Below are 21,399 nucleotides of genomic sequence, written 5' to 3' on the forward strand. Positions count from 1 at the left end.
ATTTCAAATTTCAGGCAAATTGGATGAAAACTACGATTTCTATAAGCCCAAGACCCCAAATCGGGAGGTCGGTTTATATGGGGACTATATCAAAACCTGGACCGATATAGCCCATCTTCGAACTTGACCTGCCTGCAGACAAAAGACGAGCTTGTGCAAAATTTCAGCACGATTGTTTCATTATTGAAGACTGTAGCGTGATTACAACAGACAGACAGACAGACAGACAGACAGACAGACAGACAGACAGACAGACAGACGGACAGACGGACATCGTTATATCGTCTTAGAATTTCTCCCTGATCAAGAATATATATATTTTATATAGTCGGAAATCGATATTTCGATGTGTTACAAACGGAATGACAAACTTATTATACCCCCGTCACCATTCTATGGTGGTGGGTATAAAAATATGGGAAACATTTAAATCTGAAGCATTTTTTTGGCAACTTTTCAAAAGTGTATTTATGATTTATCGGTCGATAGATACGTATTAGAAATTTAGGAAAATTAGGGTCATTTTTACAACTTTTCGACTAAGCAGTGGCGATTTTACAAGGAAAATGTTGGTATTTTGACCATTTTTGTCGAAATCAGAAACGCATAGCTACAATGCTAATTCTACTCCCTGTGCAAAATTTCAACTAAATCGGATTTAAAAATTGGCCTCTGTGGCCATATGAGTGTAAATCGGGCGAAAGCTATATATGGGGTAAAACTCTGGCTTCTGGGACCGTATTAGTCCATATCGGTCGAAAGATATATATGGGATCTAAATCTGAACCAATTTCAATAAAATTTGGCACACTTGACTATAGTACTAATTGTTCTTCTTGTGCAAAATTTTAAGCAAATTACGGTAAAACTCTGGCTTCTGGAGCCATATAAGCCCATATCAGGCGAAATATATATATATATGGGAGCTATATCTAAATCTGAACCGATGTATTCCAAAATCAATAAGGTTCTATTCTGAGCCAAAACACATATTTGTGCCAAATTTGAAGTCGATTGGACTAAAACTGCGACCTAGACTTTGATTACAAAATGTGTTCACGGACAGACGGACATGGCTATATCGACTCAGGAGCCCACCCTGAACATTTTTCCATAATTATCATACCTCTAAGCATATAATGCTTTCAACGAAAGGTTAGTTTTAGTGACAGCCTGCTATTTCAGGCTTACTTAGACTATTCAGTCCATTGCGATACAACAGTGGTAAACTTCTCTCTTATCTCTGAGCGCTGCCCGATACTTCTTTTTCTAGCCGAGCCCGAACGATATTCCACATTGCGGTGAAACCACTTACAGAAGTGGTTTCACCGCCGTCAAAAATGTTACCGTCAAAAATGTTACCAATATTACTGGGAGGAGACCGCTGAAAAGCTTTTTGGTGTTCAGTCGAAACTTGGATTGATCCCACGACCCCATGTATGCAAAACGGGCATGCTAACCACTGCACCGCGGTTTAAAAGGTTTAAAAACTTTACAGCAAAGAAATGTGAATTAAAATTCGAGTTTATAATTTATGAGGAATATTTGCGGCAATATTTCTTTCAGTGCCGAATTGTGGTCTTATGAACATATTCAAAATTAAATAAAACGAAAAAATTCAATAAAATTCCTCTATATTCATTGCCCAATAAAGATCTATTTACACTAAAAAATATTGTCGTGAGCACTAAAATTTCACATCTTAAGATACGAAAACGCATTTGCCCGGTACAAGGTTTTATTACTTGGCCATAGCTCGGTAATCATTTATTGTGTGTGTTTTGTGTTAGGGATTTGAATTTAAAATGCCTATTTTTATATAAAAGGAGATTCTATGTCTTTCAAGGCTTTATTTTGAACATGCCAATTACATAAAACATGTTATAATTTATACTTCTAAAGCCTGCATTGGGAAATATATGGCGTTGTTACCACACTGTTAGAAAAATATGTTTTTCATATGTTCCGATGTAAACAAAATGTGTTTCGGGCACAATTTTAAAACACAATATATTTAAGTGCAAACATGTAATGTTCCTAAACTAACACTAAATGTTTGGGACATCTATGTTAATATGTTAGAATATATTATGTTTGGGGCATGAATGTTTCATAAAAATCATATGTGTGAATGCAAACATATATACATTTATAAATTTCGACTAAACATACATATGTTAAGATATTTTATTCAAAGCGATAGAGAGAGAGTATAGAGATGGAAACCGGGAGAGTTGACGAAAGATATCAACATAACACAGCGAAAGAATCAAAAGAGAACAATTTCTGTGAAACCGCTTGTATGGTGTTTCGAAAAACTGTTTTATGATAAGGCCAAAAATTTGATATGCTTAAGTCTAAATATTATTAATTTGAATAAAGAGAATAGACATTCGGAACCAAGAGAATAGACATTTGAAAAACAAACAGCATATGTTTTCGCCTTGAGAGCAGCATTTTATGTATGGGTGGACATGTGTTTTGTTTATCATTTTGGCATTATGGGCACAATTCTTTTCTTGGTTCGTTAAAAGAAATCAGGGGTAACAAAAGGGCACTATACTCTTTTTAGAGTTGGGACAGTAAAATTAAATAAGGAGGAAATAGTGAACAATTACACAGTAAAATGTATAAAAACAAAATTTACTTCCTCTTTATTAATAAGTATTCCACGAGGAGTTGACGGACACCTTCAAATATAAAAGCGGGCATTAAGTTCGAGTTTTGCAGCTAAAACAATTTAAAAAGTTTATTTTCTTTAAAATGAATTATTAAAGAAAACTAAAAGGCATTTTAGAGCGATGGTGTTAAATGCTAGTAAAAAACTGTTCACGCATAACTAAAATTGTGTTTATATTATAAAATTATTAATGTATGTTTATACTCGACTCCACGTTCTTCTTTTGTTAGAGTTTTTGAATTCCTTCCAAATTTTAAAGTTTTGTACCAAAAACAGTTTTTTGTTACAAAATTGTTATTTTTGCAATAAAAAAATAATATTTTATCCAAAAATCAGTCAATTTCGTTTATATCAAGCACTGTTACTGACTAAGAATCTTTAGTAACCCACATTTCGAAGTTTCATTATAAAAATTTAATATAGTATAAATATAAATATGTAAATTAAAAAAAAAGTGTTCGGTCGGAGCAGGGATTGAACCCACGACCCTTTGCATACAAGGCAGACGTGCTAACCACTGCTCCACGTGGCAAACAAATGTATGTTTCTGTTAAATAATGTTATGTTTGCATGTAATTGTCTACTGGAGACTATATCAGCTACGTAGCCCATACCATACGAATTGTATGGACCTCGGTTCGATTATCCGCCCAGGCGAAAGGTTTCGGCAGTATCCAATAATATATGTGCTTCCTGTAAAATATGTTTGGAACATAAGTTAGAGAAGCGATTTTTTGAGGGTGCATGTACTTACTCCAAATCAAACAACGAAAATGGGTTACACTTATCCCTTATTTGTCGCCGTAAGATGAAGATGGATATAAAAAGGGCATGGGTCCATAAGATATAACGCAATACTTTGAAATCCTCAAAAAATATGTGTTTTCTACATTTTATTTTGTGCCGCTAGCTTAATTTTGTTGTTTCTTTTTATTCTGTTTCGTTGGCAATGATAGAGAAATTGCACTAAATTTCGATCGAATGCCGTGATCCAAACATTTAATCGTATCGACAATTTTTACGATACAATAATGAAATCGATATCGAATGCCGTGATTAGCTCCCAGGACCGATGTTTGTATTGGAGCTTCTATTGTTGACATGATGTAAAGAACGTCAAACTTTATCATAAAAAATGGATACTTATTTCACAGAAAAAATATCTCCAAAATATTTCCAATTAAAATATGCATTAAATTTTCAAAAATATTCAATTAAAATAAATTTTTTAATAAAAACAAAAATCAAAAAATTAATTTTTTAATTGTATCACTTAGTTTTTTAAGTTCTTTTCGTGATTGATATTATCATTTCTATGATTGAAGACATTTCAATTAAAAAAATTATTTTTAGTATGTACTTTTATTAAAATGTAAAGGAAATCTGAAAGGATTAATAAGATTTAACGATTGAAATAAGAATCAAAACGTCGACTTTTTTTAAAATTTTGAAAAGTTGGCTCTTTGAAAAGGTCGACTTTTTAGCTTATTGACTTTTTAGAAAAGTAGACTTTCTAAATTTGATTAAAATCAAAAGTCGATTAGTTGAATTTCAATATTAATAAAAGTTGACTTCATCTTTCATATTAGTGGAATTTTATGCCCGCAAGGGTCACGCATTTGATTTAGATTGGCATAGCCCCCATGAAGACCGATTACTTCTTGAAATATTACTATAGAATTCAGAATTTTATCCGATTTGTTGTAGTGTTGCTTTGCACTCATAATTTGATACGTCAAGTGCGTTCATATCGATCCATATTTTGATATAGCTCAATCCCACTATTCCCCTTCTGGAGTATAGGGGTTAATAGTGGTCCAAACCTTTATATTATAAAATTATTTATGTATGTTTATACTCGACTCCACGTTCTTCTTTTGTTAGAGTTTTTGAATTCCTTCCAAATTTTAAAATTTTGTACCAAAAACAGTTTTTTGTTACAAAATTGTTATTTTTGCAATAAAAAATAATATTTTATCCAAAAATCAGTCAATTTCGTTTATATCAAGCACTGTTACTGTCTATAAATCTTTAATAACCCACATTTCGAAGTTTCATTATAAAAATTTAATATAGTGTAAATATAAATGTGTAACTTAAAAAAAATGTGTTCGGTCGGAGCAGGGATTGAACCCACGACCCTTTGCATGCAAGGCAGACATGCTAACCACTACTCCACGTGGCAAACAAATGTATGTTTCTGTTAAATAATGTTATGTTTGCATGGGCTCGTGGGCGCTGCAAACTATGCTATATAAATGTAACTTATAACGATAATTATCCACTGGTGACTATAACAGCTACGTAGCCCAGTGGATAGTGTGTTAGCTTACAAACTGTATGGTCCTCGTTCGATTTTATAAATTTAAAAAATTTATAAAATTTATAAAAGTGAATAATTTCTTCAACATTATTTGTATTACAGAAAAAGATGCCAAGAACTAAAATGAGCACAATCGTCTTTGGGAAAATTTCTTCCAAGCATATAATATTTTTGGGCTCAAAATGCTTCCAAACATATAATATGTTCACATAAAACAAACATATTAATGTTTCGGCAGTATCCAATAATATATGTGCTTCCTGCAAAATATGTTTGGAACATATGTTAAAGAAGCGATTTTTTTAGGGTGCATGTTTTAAAGTGCTTCGATACCTTAAAAGCTTTTTATTACTGTATACTACAAATTAACTTTCTTTCTTATTAAAATCATTTAAGGATATTATTTTCACAGATAATTCATTGCCACAAGTCAAGCGTATGCTATGGAATGTGTCAAGTACATTAACAAACTAGAGTCAGCTTTTAAATAAACCATAAGAGGTCTTTAGTTTCATAAAGCGTGCTCCGACTCAAAAATTCCAAGAGAAGAGCTCTCTACCTGCCTTAGAAACCAATGTCATGTAAATAGTGTGGGAAAATATCGTCCCATAATGTTTATTTTGTGTTATGGGATTTAACTCTCCTATTGAAAGTTGTTTTCCTTGCACGTGCACAATTGATCCTAAGGTTACAGCAAATATATGTGTCATTATTCAAAAATACGAACTGTTGTTATAAAGGATTCTCTACGATTTCCCAATTTCACTCCAACCATTTTTACTGATCATTCCCACGCTTTGAACACAATTTGGAAGGTCAGGCGGTCTATTGTAATGCACTGGCTATTGTCTATGAAATTGGTATTTTTACAACTACCTGCCTGGACATGTTTCAGAATGTTGAACTGTTGAGAGTATAAAAGGCAGAAGGACTCCGGAATAAAATATCATTCATCATCGAATTTTCGTTCAGCAAAGAACTCAAACAAGAATATCACATTCAAAATGTGCGTAGAAATCTCTCACAGCCAATTCAACAAAATGGATATCACAATCAGTAACAAGAAAGTGTCCTACAGTATTGGAAAGATGGTTAAACAGCTCTTTAAACTAAAAAAACAATCCAGCCAAAAGATCAACTCAATGGAATCATTGGAGAATGAAAGCAATGCCAGTCTGGAAGTGGACTACCTATCAATGGAGTCCTATGAAAATGACATCAATGAACATCTCTCAGCTAAGCAAAGTTTCCATGATGAGGACATTAACACAGTACCCGTTCACTACATTCGCACTACAGAGGGAACATGTTTTTGGACTTCTTCTGCCAATCAAATATTCTGCTTGCAAGATCGCTGGGCTCAAGCCTAATTTTGGAAACTTCAATTTGAAATAGAATTTAAAAAAAAATTTTGATGCAATTATCGAAAGCTTTAAAAACTGTGATACATATAATTATACAAAATACATATACATATATTTAAACTTAAATCGATGTTTGGCTTTTTATTTTTTGATGGTTTAAAAGTTTCTAAGTTATTATGGCGAAAACTACTTACCAAAGGCATTTGTGTTGTAGCACCAGTAAGATTTGGAATAATGAGTTACTATCACAGGACGGTTTCGGTTACCACACAAAGCCTTATATGCATACCCATGCACACATAACCACAGGCTTCAGTACTAAAAGCACAGTTGTACATGGTAGTGAATTGTTAACGAGATTTTGTTGAAAACCACTACCAGCTGATATTTACCCATTGTAAATGTACTGAAATCATTGCCCTACTTTTAAAAAATGTAGGGCATGCAGCGGTGCCAACTCTGACGATTTTTCGTCATTTTGACGATTTTTGATGGTAAATTTGGCCTCTGACGATTTGACGACGATTTTAAGCAACTTAGTTATGAGATGACGATTTTTTAAAATGCTCGACTCGAGTGTTTCCTTTCAAGGGTTTTTATGTCGATTTGACGAGTTTTCAACGTGATGTAGTTATAAGTTGACGATTTTCATAAGTTGTAATGTAAACAAGTTATTGTGGATCTCAATAATATGACAATTTATATGAAGCTTGCTTCCAGCCGTATTCAATGTAGAAAGAAATTTCAAAGCAATCAATATAAATAAACTTAAAATTCGGAATCCCTTTGAAACTTAAACATTGCAAGGTATCTTTTGTCTAAAAACTATTTAAGGCAATATAATTCTGATTGCTATGAAGCCAGTTTAGTTAAATTCACTTGATTTATTCATTCATTATCGATAATAGTAATAATAATAAAAATTATACATGAGCAAGTAATAAGGATTTAAATTCGCTTGGAGAATAAGAAATTTTTCTGTCAAGAAAATTTTGTTAAACAATGTAGTACATGTGGTCACAATCAGATATATTAATTTAAATTAATTAAAAATTTATTTCAAGTAATCGTCGTTTAAAAAACTGGAAACTGTATTACTTAATTAGAGATTAAAACGGCATTATTCATGTAACTAAAATGAATAAAACCCCTTTTTTAATAACAGCTTTATTGTGTATACAATATATGGATGCCTCAGACGTTTGAATAAAACTTTTATTTTATTCGTAAATCTTTTTTTCAACTGTTTTATGTTGTTTTTCCTTGCGATGAATCGACGATTTGACGAAAAATATTTTTAAAATTGACGATTTTCAGCCCAAAACAGTTGGCACCACTGAGGGCATGTTAAATTCATCGTTTCTGCGCCAATTTTGCACCACTTCCGTATCCATAAAGTACATTTTCACTACTTTATTGGAGATGATTTTTTGCTGGGAAGTGATTACTTCTAGAACTAAGTCAGTTCCAAAGATTTGTCTTTTCTGATCCAAAGAAGCAGTGAATTACACCATATATATTGTGAGAGAAATCAACCATTCCACAAATTTCCACTTTTTCAAAACTTTTCGATTTAGACGTTCATTTTTTATGTTTTGCAAAAGTCGAGTTTTGGGCTTTTAAAAATTTGAAATGATTTTAAGCCCCATAAAATATAAACTGATCGACTCAGAACCACCTCCTAAGTCGGTTTAGCCCCTGGCGTCCGCACGTCTGACCATGTATTTCTTGTTCGTAGTGTTCAGGTCGCTACTATTAACCGATTTTGATGAAATTTGGTACAGTATTGATGGAAGAATGGGGAATATACGTACAGATACAACAAAAATTAGTCCATTCAATGTCTAGACTGCTTGATGCTTTTATCAAACAAAAAAGAATTACAATAACAATAACAAGTACTAAATGTAAACAAAAACTAATTTTAAAGTACACTAAAAAAAAGCATGCCCTGTTCCAAAGATTTTGTTTTTACTTTATAAATTTTGGTAGTGATTCCGAGCCAAAGAAGCGGAGAATACAAGTAAGGATAATTTTAAGACACAATTCTCTTTTAAATTTGGGTTTTGTGTACTTCCTTCTACACTAATAGTAAAATTGCGTTCCACAATCGTGAACGGACTGTGACAAAATGAAACGGAAACGTTCACAAAAAATCAAAACGAAATGTTCACGATTTTGTCCACGGGCGTTCACGATTTCATGAACGGCATTCGTTTTTTTCTAATTATACAATTATTATTCGAGCTTTATGGACAGATATAGATTAAGGAACATGGTTAATAGAGCCATTGAAAAGAAAACGCCAGATACAAATCTATACACGCCTGGACTGTACATGTTTCGGTTCGGGCGAATGAACCTTTCCACAGCCTTTAGTATAGATCTGGCTGGGAGAGATAACTCAATTTTGGGCCCTTTATGCTAACTCCTTATGGAGAAAACATTTGGGAAATTTCCTCTTACAAATTTAATCATCTTTTCTCCCACTGTAAATCATCTTTTCATATAACTTACAAGTCCCTTAATCTTATTTTTATTTCGTTTTGTTACATAGTAATGCAACAACACGAAATTTATTTTTAGAAAGCTAATTTGTTAGAATTCACCTAAGTGGTGAACAGTCGAACAATGCTTATTGTTTCTACAGTCAACTACAACATATGACAATTAAAAGAAACTGGTTTCCAGGATATAACAACAATTCTAACGCGTACATTAGTCGTGTTTTTCCTAGTTTTACGACGGGCTCATCGTTGCTTATTATATTACATGTTAGCCTGATACAGAAACAGGCAATTGACGTCCAAATGCATTATATCTAATTATACAATTATTATTCGAGCTTTATGGACAGATATAGATTAAGGAACATGTTTTTCTTTTTCCATGAAAATTCTTAAAATGATCGTTAGACGTTGTTATGAAAATTCCGCCGGTGGTGCAATGAGCTAAAGCGACTGTTAACGCGTATGGTGCACACAACACAGGTTCGAGTCACGGTAGCGGAAATCTTTTTTTTTTTTTAATCTTGTTTATAAATTCGTAACCATTACGTTTTCAGATCATTAACGCTTGTTGACGAAAATATTTGCATTTCGTCAACCCATATAACACTCAAAACCATCGATCAAAATACCGTCGGCAATTTCATCCAAACAACCAAAACTTCATTAATGCACATGCAAAACTTCATTATCATCATCGGCATTAATGATCATCGATCACTTCATTAGCAGAGATCAATGCATAGTTTCTTTCGTTTGTAACGTTTGCTATGCTTGCCCCCCACTTCATCGTTGTCATCACCACAGCATCAAACCCTAAGCAATATCATCGCATATCGAACCCATTACTTTAGCAATGCATGCATCGGTTCATGTTGGGGATTGCAGAAAAGCAGATAGCAGCTGTGTGCAGAAATATATTATCAAACATATATATTTACAATTTACATTGGCACGTTTGTATATGCAAATGCATTGATGTTGCAACATTGTCATCGAACATTGTTTACTTTATCGTCGAACATCGACATGTTTGATACATCTCTGCAAGATGAATATACGAACGTATGCAATGATATACTTTAAGTTTTACATTTATATTTATGTTCAATATATTTTTATGAGGTTTCAAGTATTGAATAGAAAATAAATTCTGTCTCTCTATTTTTGGCAGTCAAACAGTAAACATCTAAGTATCATTACTTTTCTTATATTATTAACAATTTTTCTTCCAGCAAATAAATAAAACTTGTTCAACCCTTTTAGTAAGAATTTTTTTTCTTTTCAACTTTCAACATTTCTGAGATAAAAGGGAATTTTTCTCAACAACGCTCGTTGTTGTTTGACAACGGATGGTGTCATTTTAACGTTGTCAGATTGACCCCGTCTGTTTTCAGTTTGACAACACATTTGTGTTGATTCAATTTCATGAACGAAACGTTTTGAAATGACAACGCCGTTCATGATTTTTGCTATGAGTGTAGGAAGCAAATTTTAATTTTTCGTTTTTTCAGCTCTGTTTTCTTCATATACTATCAAAGTCCTTTAAAAACGAGTTAACGGCAACTTTTTTTCCAAAATCAGACTCGACTTCCAGTAGAAATTATGCTATGTTTCAAGTAAAAAACGTCTTTAAAATAAAGTGTTGAAAAACATGTCCTATATTTGAACGATTTTTTGTTTTGTAGTCAAGATGCAAAAAGACAACAAATTTAAAGACAATTGCATTAAATTTAAAGAATTTTTCTAAATTATTAAAGTCAAGTTGACCTTAGCCCAAACATTTTTTCTTTCATGTTATGATACCAATTTTTAAGTAAAATCACTTAATTATAAGGCTAATACGACTTCATTGAAAAGTTTATCGACTTTTGGAGAAGTAAAAAAACTTTATATTAGACAAATGCGTCTAATGCGACAATATTTTTTTCAGTGTACTAGTGCCAATAATTATGTTCCTCAAAAAAATATTCCTTTATTTATTTTTCTGATAATTTATATATTTAAAGAACGAAAAACGTTCGACAATAAAAAAATGATCTAGCTAAGGTAGTTACAATCAAATTAATATTTGTCTTAATTTAAACAGCTTCATATCACATTTAACATGTGGTTTTTATGAAAATTGTTTAGTGCGCCAATACTTATGTGTGTCACTGTACATCGCCTTCCAATCCCAATTAAAACTCTAGTCCATTTTTGGCGACAATAAGAAGTCGACTTTGACGGACATCAAAATATATATTAATCGAATGTTTCATTTTCCTTTTGCTGAGTAGCGCCATTCCAATCTAAATTTGTTAGAACATAAAAAATAAAAAACCAACAATAGATTTAATTTTAAATATGTGTATATGTATTTAGTTTGTATAATTTAGTGTATCACAGTTTTAAGTTTAAAGCTTTCGATATGTGCATCACAATAAAATTTTCAAAATTCTATTTCAAGTTGAAGTGTTGAAAATTAGGCCTGAGCCCAACGATCTTGTAAGCAGGATATTTGATTGGCAGAAGAAGTCCAAAAACATGTTCCCTCTGTGGTGCGAATGTAGTGAACGGGTACTGTGTTATTGTCCTCATCATAGAAACATTGCTTAGCTGAGAGATGTTCATTGATATCATTTTCATAGGACTCCATTGATAGGTAGTCCACTTCCAGACTGGCATTGCTTTCATTCTCCAATGATTCCATTGAGTTGATCTTTTGGTTGGATTGATTTTTTAGTTTAAAGAGCTGTTTAACCATCTTTCCAATACTGTAGGAGACTTTCTTGTTACTGATTGTGATATCCATTTTGTTTAATTGGCTGTGAGAGATTTCTACGCACATTTTTAATGTGATATTCTTGTTCTTTGCTGAACGAAAATTCGATGGTGAATGATATTTTATTCCGGAGTCTTTTTGCCTTTTATACTCTCCGCACTCCAATGTTCCGATGTACTACCGGCCTGTACCAAAAATACCAACTTCATAGACAATGGACAGCACATGACAATAGTGCGCGTGTTCGTCCAGTTTGGTTTTAAAGTGTGGGAACGTTCTTCAAAATGGTTATAGTAACCTTTTTGGGTAAAGTAGCAAATTCGACAGGATCCTTTATCACCACATGCCATATTGTTAGACAAAAGGATTGTTGTTGTAATCTTAGGACGAAACGATGTGCACGTGCATGAGAAACTATTTTCAAATAGGAAAAATAAATTTCATAACACAAAGTAAACATTTCGCATTGCTATTTGTTCTCACACTATTGGTTAGTGATTGGTTGCTCAGACAAGTAGCTTCGTTTATTCGTAGAGTTTATGCATTACACCACACTTTGTGGAAGAGCTTGAGGTCTACTTGATAGCTGGTTAATAGCTCTGCAAAGGAATTTGACACATTCCACGGTGCATGCTTGACTCATGGCAGTCCAATACGACAATAAAAGTGCGCTACTTGATTCATGGAATGAACGATATTCATAACGTTTGAACTCTCTGATATGGGCTCTTCTGATGACTCGGTTTCCATCGCACATAGGAAGCATCCCATGAAGGACGAACTAAAGCAATTTGTCGAGAGTTATCAAAACGTAAAAAAAATATTTAAAAATATTTGACTTTACAATAATGCTGCGACTGAATCAACGTTCGTATGACCTAGTGAACATGATATTTCCAACTGCGTTTATTCTACTACTTCGAAAGGACATTTTTATAATTTCTAACTACAATTTTTAAGTGAAATCACTTCCGAACGAAATAAGCTATAGACTTGAAACTTGACGAAAATAGTTGTTTTTGATGTAGGTGAGATGGTATTGCAAAAAGTCTAATCGGACCACCTTTAGGTATAGCTGACGCGCAGATTTGATTTGCGGATCCTCTTGCAACAGCAAATTTCATCCGATCCAATTGAATTTTGGTACGGGGGTTAGTATATGCCTTCTAACAACCATGCAAACATTGATCCATATGGGCCAGCAATTATAGCATTTTCACTTCAAATGAAACCTTTTTTTCAAATCAAATGACCACTTTTCCAAATCAAGTGAAACCTTTTTCAAACCAAATGAAACCTTTTTCAAATCAAATGAAACCTTTTTAATTTCAAATCAAACGAATTTATAATTATAATTGAATTTATAATTAGCTCACAAACTTTTCTATCGAATAAATTGCTTAAGTGCTCTATCACTTGTCATTGAGCTTAACATAGAATCGGACAGCACTCAGCAATAGGAGAGAAGTTCACCACTGTAGTATCAAAATGAAGTGAGCCTGAAATATCGGGCTGCCACTATACCTAACCTAACCATCAATAAGAACAAAAAATGCACAGAAATAAACATTTTTGTTTAAAATTTCGTCGAAGAACTATGTGTTACTTTCTATGTGTACTCCCACCACTGCTAAAATTATTTAACAACCATGTTTTATTTTAGAAATGCAGGCCTTCTTAAATGAAAACTCTTGTTTAACTGAATAGACGTAAATGTTATTTATAAATTTATTAGGACTTTTAATTACCATTAAACAAAATAACTATCACTAATCGTTGACTAATATTGTCATAGGAAATTTCATCCTTTAGAAAATCAACAACGGTTTATAGGAGCCATTAATTTTTTTCTTACGAAATTTAAAAATAATCCCTGCAAAAAAGCGTCGCCAAAAAAGTAATGAAAATGTTCTTTTTGGATCCGGAAGTGGTGCAAAATTGACGCAGAAGCGATGAATTTAACATGGGTTTGTCATAGGACCGAAGTCCTCCATTTAAACAGCCGTTGCACTGAATCTGCATTACTTCTTTAGGTGTGATCCGAATTCAATGTTTTGGATGTAAATTAAAAAATTCTGTGATATTTTGTCACATAAATAATTTTTATAATTTTGTATAATTTTTAATGAATTCTAACGCTTGTCGGAAACGTTTGACCTCAAATATTTTCAAAAATTCACAATTTTTTCAGATTGGATTTAGCATTTCTTTTCGACAAAATTTAAATGATTTGTACCATTTTTTGAATTCTTACTATATTTTTAACCTATTTTAAACAAAAAAAAATTAAAATTACCCATTAAAAGTATGAAAAAAAACATTATAACATGTAAAATTGAATTAAAAGAACTTCCTGGGTAGTTAAAATAAAGAACATCATTGGGAGTGCATCTTCGGGAAGTGCTTTTAAAGTTGTGCCTTTGGAAGAACTTCCAATTTTTTTTGCTGGGAATATACATTTATTTTTTGAGGTCAGTTGTAGAATAAGGTGACATTATAAGTCAAAATATTGCCCATTTGGCCGAAAAAGATACCATATAAGCACACGCAAAAAACCAAAAATTCTAGATATTCTTCCAAAAAAATCCGAAATGGTTCATAGCTGGTTAATAGCTCTGCAAAGGAATTTGACACATTCCACGGCTTGACTCATGGCAGTCCAATAGGACAGTAAAAGTGCACTACTTGATTCATGGAATGAGCGATAATCATAACGTTTGAACTCTCTGATATGGGCTGTTCTAATGACTCGGTTTCCATGGCACATAAGAATGATATTAGTTTGTCATTTCGTTGGCGTTCCATTTGTATACAGTAATAACACCCCAACCATCAAAATATGAATTCGAATTAAAATATAGGTCCAAATTTACAAAAAATTACAAAGGATTCATTTGATTTGAAAAAAATTTCAAAATTGAAATGAAAAAGGCTTAAAAGGTTTCGTTTAAGTTGTAAAAGGTTTAATTTGAAAAAGTTTCATTTGATTTGAAAATGGATTCATTTGATTTGAAAAAAGGTTTCATTTGAAATGTAAAAGGTTCCATTTGAAGTGAAAATGCTATATATAGCCCCTATATAAACCAATCTCTAGATTTGACTTCCGGAGCCTATTGGAGGAGCAAATTTCATCTGATCGTGTTGAAATTTGAAACCTAATCGAGGAACAAATTTCATCCAATCCGGCCGATATTGGTCCCGAAAATTGTTTATTCTGCCTTTTTATCCAAGAGAGACTTCATATGGACTAATTTACAATTTATATGACAATGTTAAAGAATAAAAATATACCTTGTCAACGGAACATTTTATCAAAACCCAAGTAATTCGATTTTGGGGACGGGTTTTAGTAGAAATTTGTGCGCAATTTATAATGTAGAGGATATAAGATCCGCACCGTAATGCAATGACAGCATGACCGCGTTCCATACAAAGGGTCGTGCGTTCGATTCCTGCTTCGACAGAACACCAAAAAGTTTTCAGCAGTGGATAGGGATAATCCATGCTGGTGACATTTCTGAGTGTTCTAAGTGGTTTCACAGCAATGTGTAACGCCGTTCGGACTCGGCTATAAAAAGGAGGTCCCTTGTCATTGAGGTAAACCTGGAATCGGGCAGCACTCAATTATAAGAGAGAAGTTCACCACTGTGGAATCACAATGGATTGTATAGTCTAAGTGAGCCTGAAACAGCGGGTTGCTACCTAACCTAACCTCATCTACATAAGATTCATCTAGCCGATCATCAGCCGCATATACTTGCTTTTCTTTAACAAGAGAAAAAAATATTTATGCAACCAGAAAAGGAATATGATCACCTCAAACAGGTTTCAAAAGCAAAATGTTATTTTTAAATGGGAAACTTGTTACGCTCGTAAAACGGAATTAGACATGTTCGCTGAATATTCTCCAAAATACTTCTTAATTTCCTAAGTGTTAAATCAAATTAATTTATAGCTGTCATCATAAATGATGGTATTTTCATATTTCATAAAAATGTTTGCAATAATTACGAAAATATTTTTAAATTATGCATGTGCGTTATATAAAGTAAAATTACAAATTTTGTATAAAGGCTTCATAGTAATCACTATCATAACATAGTATCACAATGGACTGAATAGTCTAAGTGAGCCTGAATCTTAATCGGGCTGCATTAAACAAATTTGGAGCTCTCTAGAAGCCAAGACAAATTCTGATTATATTTCCTACGTTTTCCTACATCATAAAAATAAACATAAAAGGCCGAAATTTTGTTTTGAATTATGTATATATTTTATTAATATAATTTTAAATATCACAGTTTTTAATAAAGCTTTGTTGAAATAACATTTGTAACTTTCATTTGAAACTAAAGTGCAAAGAATTAGGCTTGAGCCCAACGATCTTGTAAGCAGGGTATTTGTTTAGCAGTAGTGGTCCAGAAAAAGGTTCCCTGTGTAGTGCAAAGGTAGTGAACTGGTACTGAATTAATGGTGCTGATGTCCTCATCATAGTAAGATTGCTTAGCGAAAAGACGTTCATTGATGTCATTTTCATAAGTCTCCATTGCGACGTGCTTCTCCTCAAGACTGGCTTTGCTTTCATTTTCCAATGATTCCATTGAATCGGTCTTCTTGTTATGTCGCTTTTGTAGTTTTAAAAGTAGCTTAACCATCTTTCTGATGCTGTAGGAGACTTTCTTATTGGCGATGGTGGTATCCATTTTGTTGAATTGGTTGTTTGAAATTTCTACGCACATTTTAAATGTGATTTTCTAAATTTGAGTTCTTTACGGAACGTATATTCGATTAAGAATGATATTTTCCCAGGAGTCCTTGTGCCTTTTATAGTCTCAGCGGCCCAGCATTCTGAAATATTTTATAAGCAGGTAGTTGCAAAAATACCAGTGTCATAGACAATGGGCAGTGCACAACAAAAGAACGTCTATGCTACCAAATTGTTCTCAAGGCGTGGGAACAACCACTGAAAATGATTAGAGTAACCTATTTAGAAAATCTTAAAATCCTACAGGATCCTTTATCACCACAATCTTAGTGAAAAATGTGCACGTGCAAGGGAAACTACTATCAAATAGTTAAGGTAAATTCCATAACAAATATTTTGAACCAATATTTTTCTCACGCTTTTGGTTTCAGATTGGTTACCCAGGAAGGTAGAGGACTTGTCGTGGAATTTACGGAATGACTTACACGTGCATGATGATAGTGAGAATCATTTAAGGCTTTATTAATAGCTGAAGGTATTTTATAAAAGAATTTAGAATATTCTGGCGCTAGACTCCTGGCAATGACAGTGAAAATATGCTTTACAAATTTATATTACGATTTGACCTTTTGATGAGCAAGATCTTACTTTGCCTTGTATAAAAAGTAAAATAGAAGAACCTTTAATTATTGTTTTGTTTTCATTGGACCCAATAAGAAAGGTACAAAGGACTGGGAAAAAACGAACATACAAGAAAGTGTCAATGAAATAGCTGAACATTTCACCTAGCATGGCTTCCAGGTCATAGGGAATTCTTAGGGACACAAGAATTTGTTGATATACCTCACCTTTAGCTATTTGAAATCTCATTACTGCTCTCCCATATACTTTCAATTAAATTGAAAAAAAAAACTTCGTTAAAAATTAATTATTGTTTATGACCGTGGAATTCGATTTTAATTAGAAAGTATATTAATCACAAATTAACATTTCTTTCATATGTTCTGAGAAAGGATATTGAAAAATTTTTATTTAAAATTTTATTTAAAATTTTAACAGAAAATACCACATTTATAAATACATTTTTCTGATGTACATAAATATTTTTGATTAATTGCGGCTAATGTGAGACTAGATGAGTCGACAAATTCGGCGGCGGTATCGGCTGGCAAAAAACGAAACACCAAAATGTTTTTCGGCGGTGGATTATACCACCTCAGTAATGTTGATGACATTTCTGACTGTTTCAAAGCTTCTCTAAGTGGTTTCACTGCAATGTTGAAGGCCGTGCGGACTCGGGTATAAAAAGGAGGTCCCTTATCATTGAGCTTAACATAGAATCGGGCAGCACTCAGTGATAAGCGAGAAGTTCACCACTGTGGTATCACAATGGACTGAATAGTCTAAGTGAGCCCGAAATTTGGGGCTGCCACTACCTAACCTAACCTAGTTGGTAAGATATTACGTCAGGACGAGGATGCGAATGTCGTACGAATAATTGCCATTTTGCTTCGAAATATTAATAGCTATGACCAAAGCCACATCAAGTTAATGCGATTTTGAGAATGTCTCCATGAGCTTCATCCCGGCAAAAAGTTATCAGACCTTTCTTGTATATAAGTATGTATATCTATTTCAAAAGGCATATCGCCTAACTCAAAACACATAATGTCATCTATGAAAAGTTTATAAACTTCATTGCAAAGCAATGGACATTAAAATTTGCCTTCGTATACACAAAACAAATTTTTTTCTGATTCAATCACAAAATGAATTGATCCAATTAATGTTGTAATTGAAATGTCTTCAATCAAGAAAATGGTAGTATCAATCACAGTTTTTCGAAAATATTAAACCATTTTGCAGCTCGGTCACGACATATGTATTGGATTTTTAGTTGCTTAACCTCAGAGCGAAGATGTTTGACTATTACAATATTGTATAATAATTCGAAACAAAAGTGTGAGCAATAAGCAGTACTGACAATGATTTCAAGAAACCCGAAACTGCTGTACTTTCTTTTTATTTAATTTCGTGTGTGAAAACCTATTCTAGGGAACATTGCAATAAAATGTTATGGAATTTAACGAAAAAGTTAATGCATACACTACACGCTGCAAAGGGACCTTGAAGGTTTTCTTATTAGGTTTAGGGGCTTATTTAAAGTTTTATTGAACACTACAAAACAAATTCTTTCTTATTAAAATCAACTAAATCAACTTTCACTGTTAATCCATTGCCATGAGTCAAGCGTATGCTATGGAATGTGTCAAGTATATTTAAAAACTAGAATCGGCTATTAAATAAATCTAAAGATGTTCTTAGTTTCATAAAGTGTGCTCCAACTCAAAAACTCTAAGGTAAGAGCTCTCTACCTGACTTAGAAACCAATTTCATGCCCAAAGTGTGGGAAAAATATCGTCCCAAAATGTTTATTTTGTGTTATGGAATTTACCTCTCCTATTGAAAGTTATTTCCCTTGCACGTGCACAATTCGTCCTAAGATTACAGCAAATATATCCTTGTTCAAAAAACACGTTATGTGGTGATAAAGGATCCTGTAGGATTTGATGGTTTCACTCCAATCATTTTCAGTGATCGTTCCCACGCTTTGAACACAATTTGGAAGGACAGACTCCCTATTGTAATGCACTGTCTTTTGTCTATGAATTGGGTATTTTTACAACTACCTGCTTATAAACTATTTCAGAATTTTGAGAGTATTTGCCTTGAGAGTATAAAAGCAGCAGCACTCCGGAATAAAATATCATTCTCAATCGATTTTTCGTTCTGTAAAGAACTCAAACAAGAAAATCACATTTAAAATGTGCGTAGAAATCTCTCACAACCAATTCAACAAAATGGATATCGCAATCAGTAACAAGAAAGTCTCCTACAGTATTGGAAAGATGATGAAGCAGCTCTTGAAACGAAGAAAGCAATCCAGCCAAAAGATCAACTCAATGGAATCTTTGGAGAATGAAAGCAATGCCAGTCTGGAAGTGGACTACCTATCGATGGAGTCCTATGAAAATGACATGAACGAACATCTCTCTGCTAAGCAATCTTTCTTTGATGAGGAAATTAACACAGTACCTGTACAGTACATTCGCACCGCAGAAGGAACGTTTTTTTGGACTTCTTCTGCCAATCAAATATCCTGCTTACAAGATCGTTGGGCTCAGGCCTAAATTTCAACACTTCAACTTGAAATAGAATTTTGAAAATTTTATTTTTATACAATTATCGAAAGCTTTAAACTTAAAACTGTGATACATATAATTATACAAACAAAATACATATACACATACTTAAACTTAAATCGATGTTTGGCTTTTTATTTTTTGATATTCTAAAAATTTTGTATTTAGGTTGGGATGATTATTGTGAAACCTTAACAACACGTATGGAAAAATATGTTATTCATATGTTCCATTTTAAACCAAATAGGTTTCGGGCTGAATTTTTTAAACACAAGATATTAAAGTGTAAAAATATAATGTTCCTAAACTAGCATTAAATGTTTGGGACACATATGTTAGAATATATTATGTTTGCGACGTCAGTGCTTCACCAAAATCTACTCTCTTTTTCTCCGAAAACACATTTTAATATTAAAATTTAATAATATTTAGACCTATGCATATCAAACGTATATCCAAAATGAATGTACTCATACAAGCACAACTTTCCGAAACAACATAAATCACTTTCACAACAGCCAATAATTTTTGTTGATTCTCTCGTTTGATATCTTTCGTCAACTCACTCGGTTCTCCTATTTATTTCTTTCTCTTTACCCCCTCTCTCTCTCTGAATGCGATATCGGAACTAGAGGTGTGCACGTGACACGAAATTATCGTGACTCACGCGTGGGTCACGCTGACGGCAACGGCGTAAGTGTTTGTGAGCGTGATTAACCAACCAAATGTCGTGCGTGATCGTGAGTCACGAAAATAATATCTTCGTGAGTGTGCTTGAGTAACGAATTTAGAATTTTAGTGACATCCTAGGTGGTAAGAGTTTTATAACGCACTCGATTTTAACCATACTCATGTTTTCAGTCAGGTTCTATAGGTAAATCACTCATAAAATTATTCGTGAGTCACGACATTTTTCGTGAGTCACGATATTTTTCGTGAGTCATGACATTTAAAAGATTTTCGTACGTGAGTGTGCGTGAGTATAAATTTTCTTTTCGTGAGTGTGCGTGAATAAGATTTCTCCGTCGTGAGTGTGCGTGAGCGTGAGCACAATATTACTCACGTGCACACCTCTAATCGCAAAGTATACATGTTTACTCGAATATTCTAAATTAATATATATTTGCATCCACATATATTATTTTGGTGAAACATTGACGTCGCAAACATAATATATTCTAACATATGTGTCCCAAACATTTAATGCTAGTTTAGGAACATTACATTTTTACACTTTAATATCTTGTGTTTAAAAAATTCAGCCCGAAACCTATTTTGTTTATAATGGAACATATGAAAAACATATTTTTCCATACGTGTTGTTAAGGTTTCACCATAATCATCCCAACCTAAATACAAAATTTTTAGAATATCAAAAAATAAAAAGCCAAACATCGATTTACGTATATGTATATGTATTTTGTTTGTATAATTATATGTATCACAGTTTTAAGTTTAAAGCTTTCGATAATTGTATAAAAATAAAATTTTCAAAATTCTATTTCAAGTTGAAGTGTTGAAATTTAGGCCTGAGCCCAACGATCTTGTAAGCAGGATATTTGATTGGCAGAAGAAGTCCAAAAAAACGTTCCTCCTGCGGTGCGAATGTACTGTACAGGTACTGTGTTAATTTCCTCATCAAAGAAAGATTGCTTAGCAGAGAGATGTTCGTTCATGTCATTTTCATAGGACTCCATCGATAGGTAGTCCACTTCCAGACTAGCATTGCTTTCATTCTCCAAAGATTCCATTGAGTTGATCTTTTGGCTGGATTGCTTTCTTCGTTTCAAGAGCTGTTTCATCATCTTTCCAATACTGTAGGAGACTTTCTTGTTACTGATTGCGATATCCAT

The 21,399-nt window shown here is 33.1% G+C and overlaps 5 protein-coding genes across 5 annotated transcripts; 2 read left to right on the forward strand and 3 right to left on the reverse strand.

Annotated features, from left to right (window-relative positions):
• Positions 1–5,964: 5,964 nt before the first annotated feature.
• On the forward strand, positions 5,965–6,441 carry LOC142223892 (enhancer of split m4 protein-like). Its single transcript, XM_075293724.1, has one exon. It carries the CDS (start codon positions 6,008–6,010, stop codon positions 6,371–6,373), a length of 366 nt encoding a protein of 121 aa, XP_075149839.1. The 5' UTR covers positions 5,965–6,007; the 3' UTR covers positions 6,374–6,441.
• A 4,897-nt stretch (positions 6,442–11,338) lies between these two features.
• On the reverse strand, positions 11,339–11,668 carry LOC142225023 (enhancer of split m4 protein-like). Its single transcript, XM_075294799.1, has one exon. It carries the CDS (start codon positions 11,666–11,668, stop codon positions 11,339–11,341), a length of 330 nt encoding a protein of 109 aa, XP_075150914.1.
• Positions 11,669–16,002: 4,334 nt separating this feature from the next.
• On the reverse strand, positions 16,003–16,341 carry LOC142225024 (enhancer of split m4 protein-like). The gene has a single exon (XM_075294800.1). It carries the CDS (start codon positions 16,339–16,341, stop codon positions 16,003–16,005), a length of 339 nt encoding a protein of 112 aa, XP_075150915.1.
• Positions 16,342–19,204: 2,863 nt separating this feature from the next.
• LOC142225025 (enhancer of split m4 protein-like) lies at positions 19,205–19,534 on the forward strand. The gene has a single exon (XM_075294801.1). The coding sequence runs from the start codon at positions 19,205–19,207 to the stop codon at positions 19,532–19,534; it is 330 nt and encodes a 109-aa protein (XP_075150916.1).
• A 1,535-nt stretch (positions 19,535–21,069) lies between these two features.
• On the reverse strand, positions 21,070–21,399 carry LOC142225026 (enhancer of split m4 protein-like). Its single transcript, XM_075294802.1, has one exon. The coding sequence runs from the start codon at positions 21,397–21,399 to the stop codon at positions 21,070–21,072; it is 330 nt and encodes a 109-aa protein (XP_075150917.1).

The sequence above is a fragment of the Haematobia irritans genome, chromosome 2, assembly GCF_050003625.1.
Source record: "Haematobia irritans isolate KBUSLIRL chromosome 2, ASM5000362v1, whole genome shotgun sequence".
Lineage (NCBI taxonomy): Eukaryota > Metazoa > Arthropoda > Insecta > Diptera > Muscidae > Haematobia > Haematobia irritans.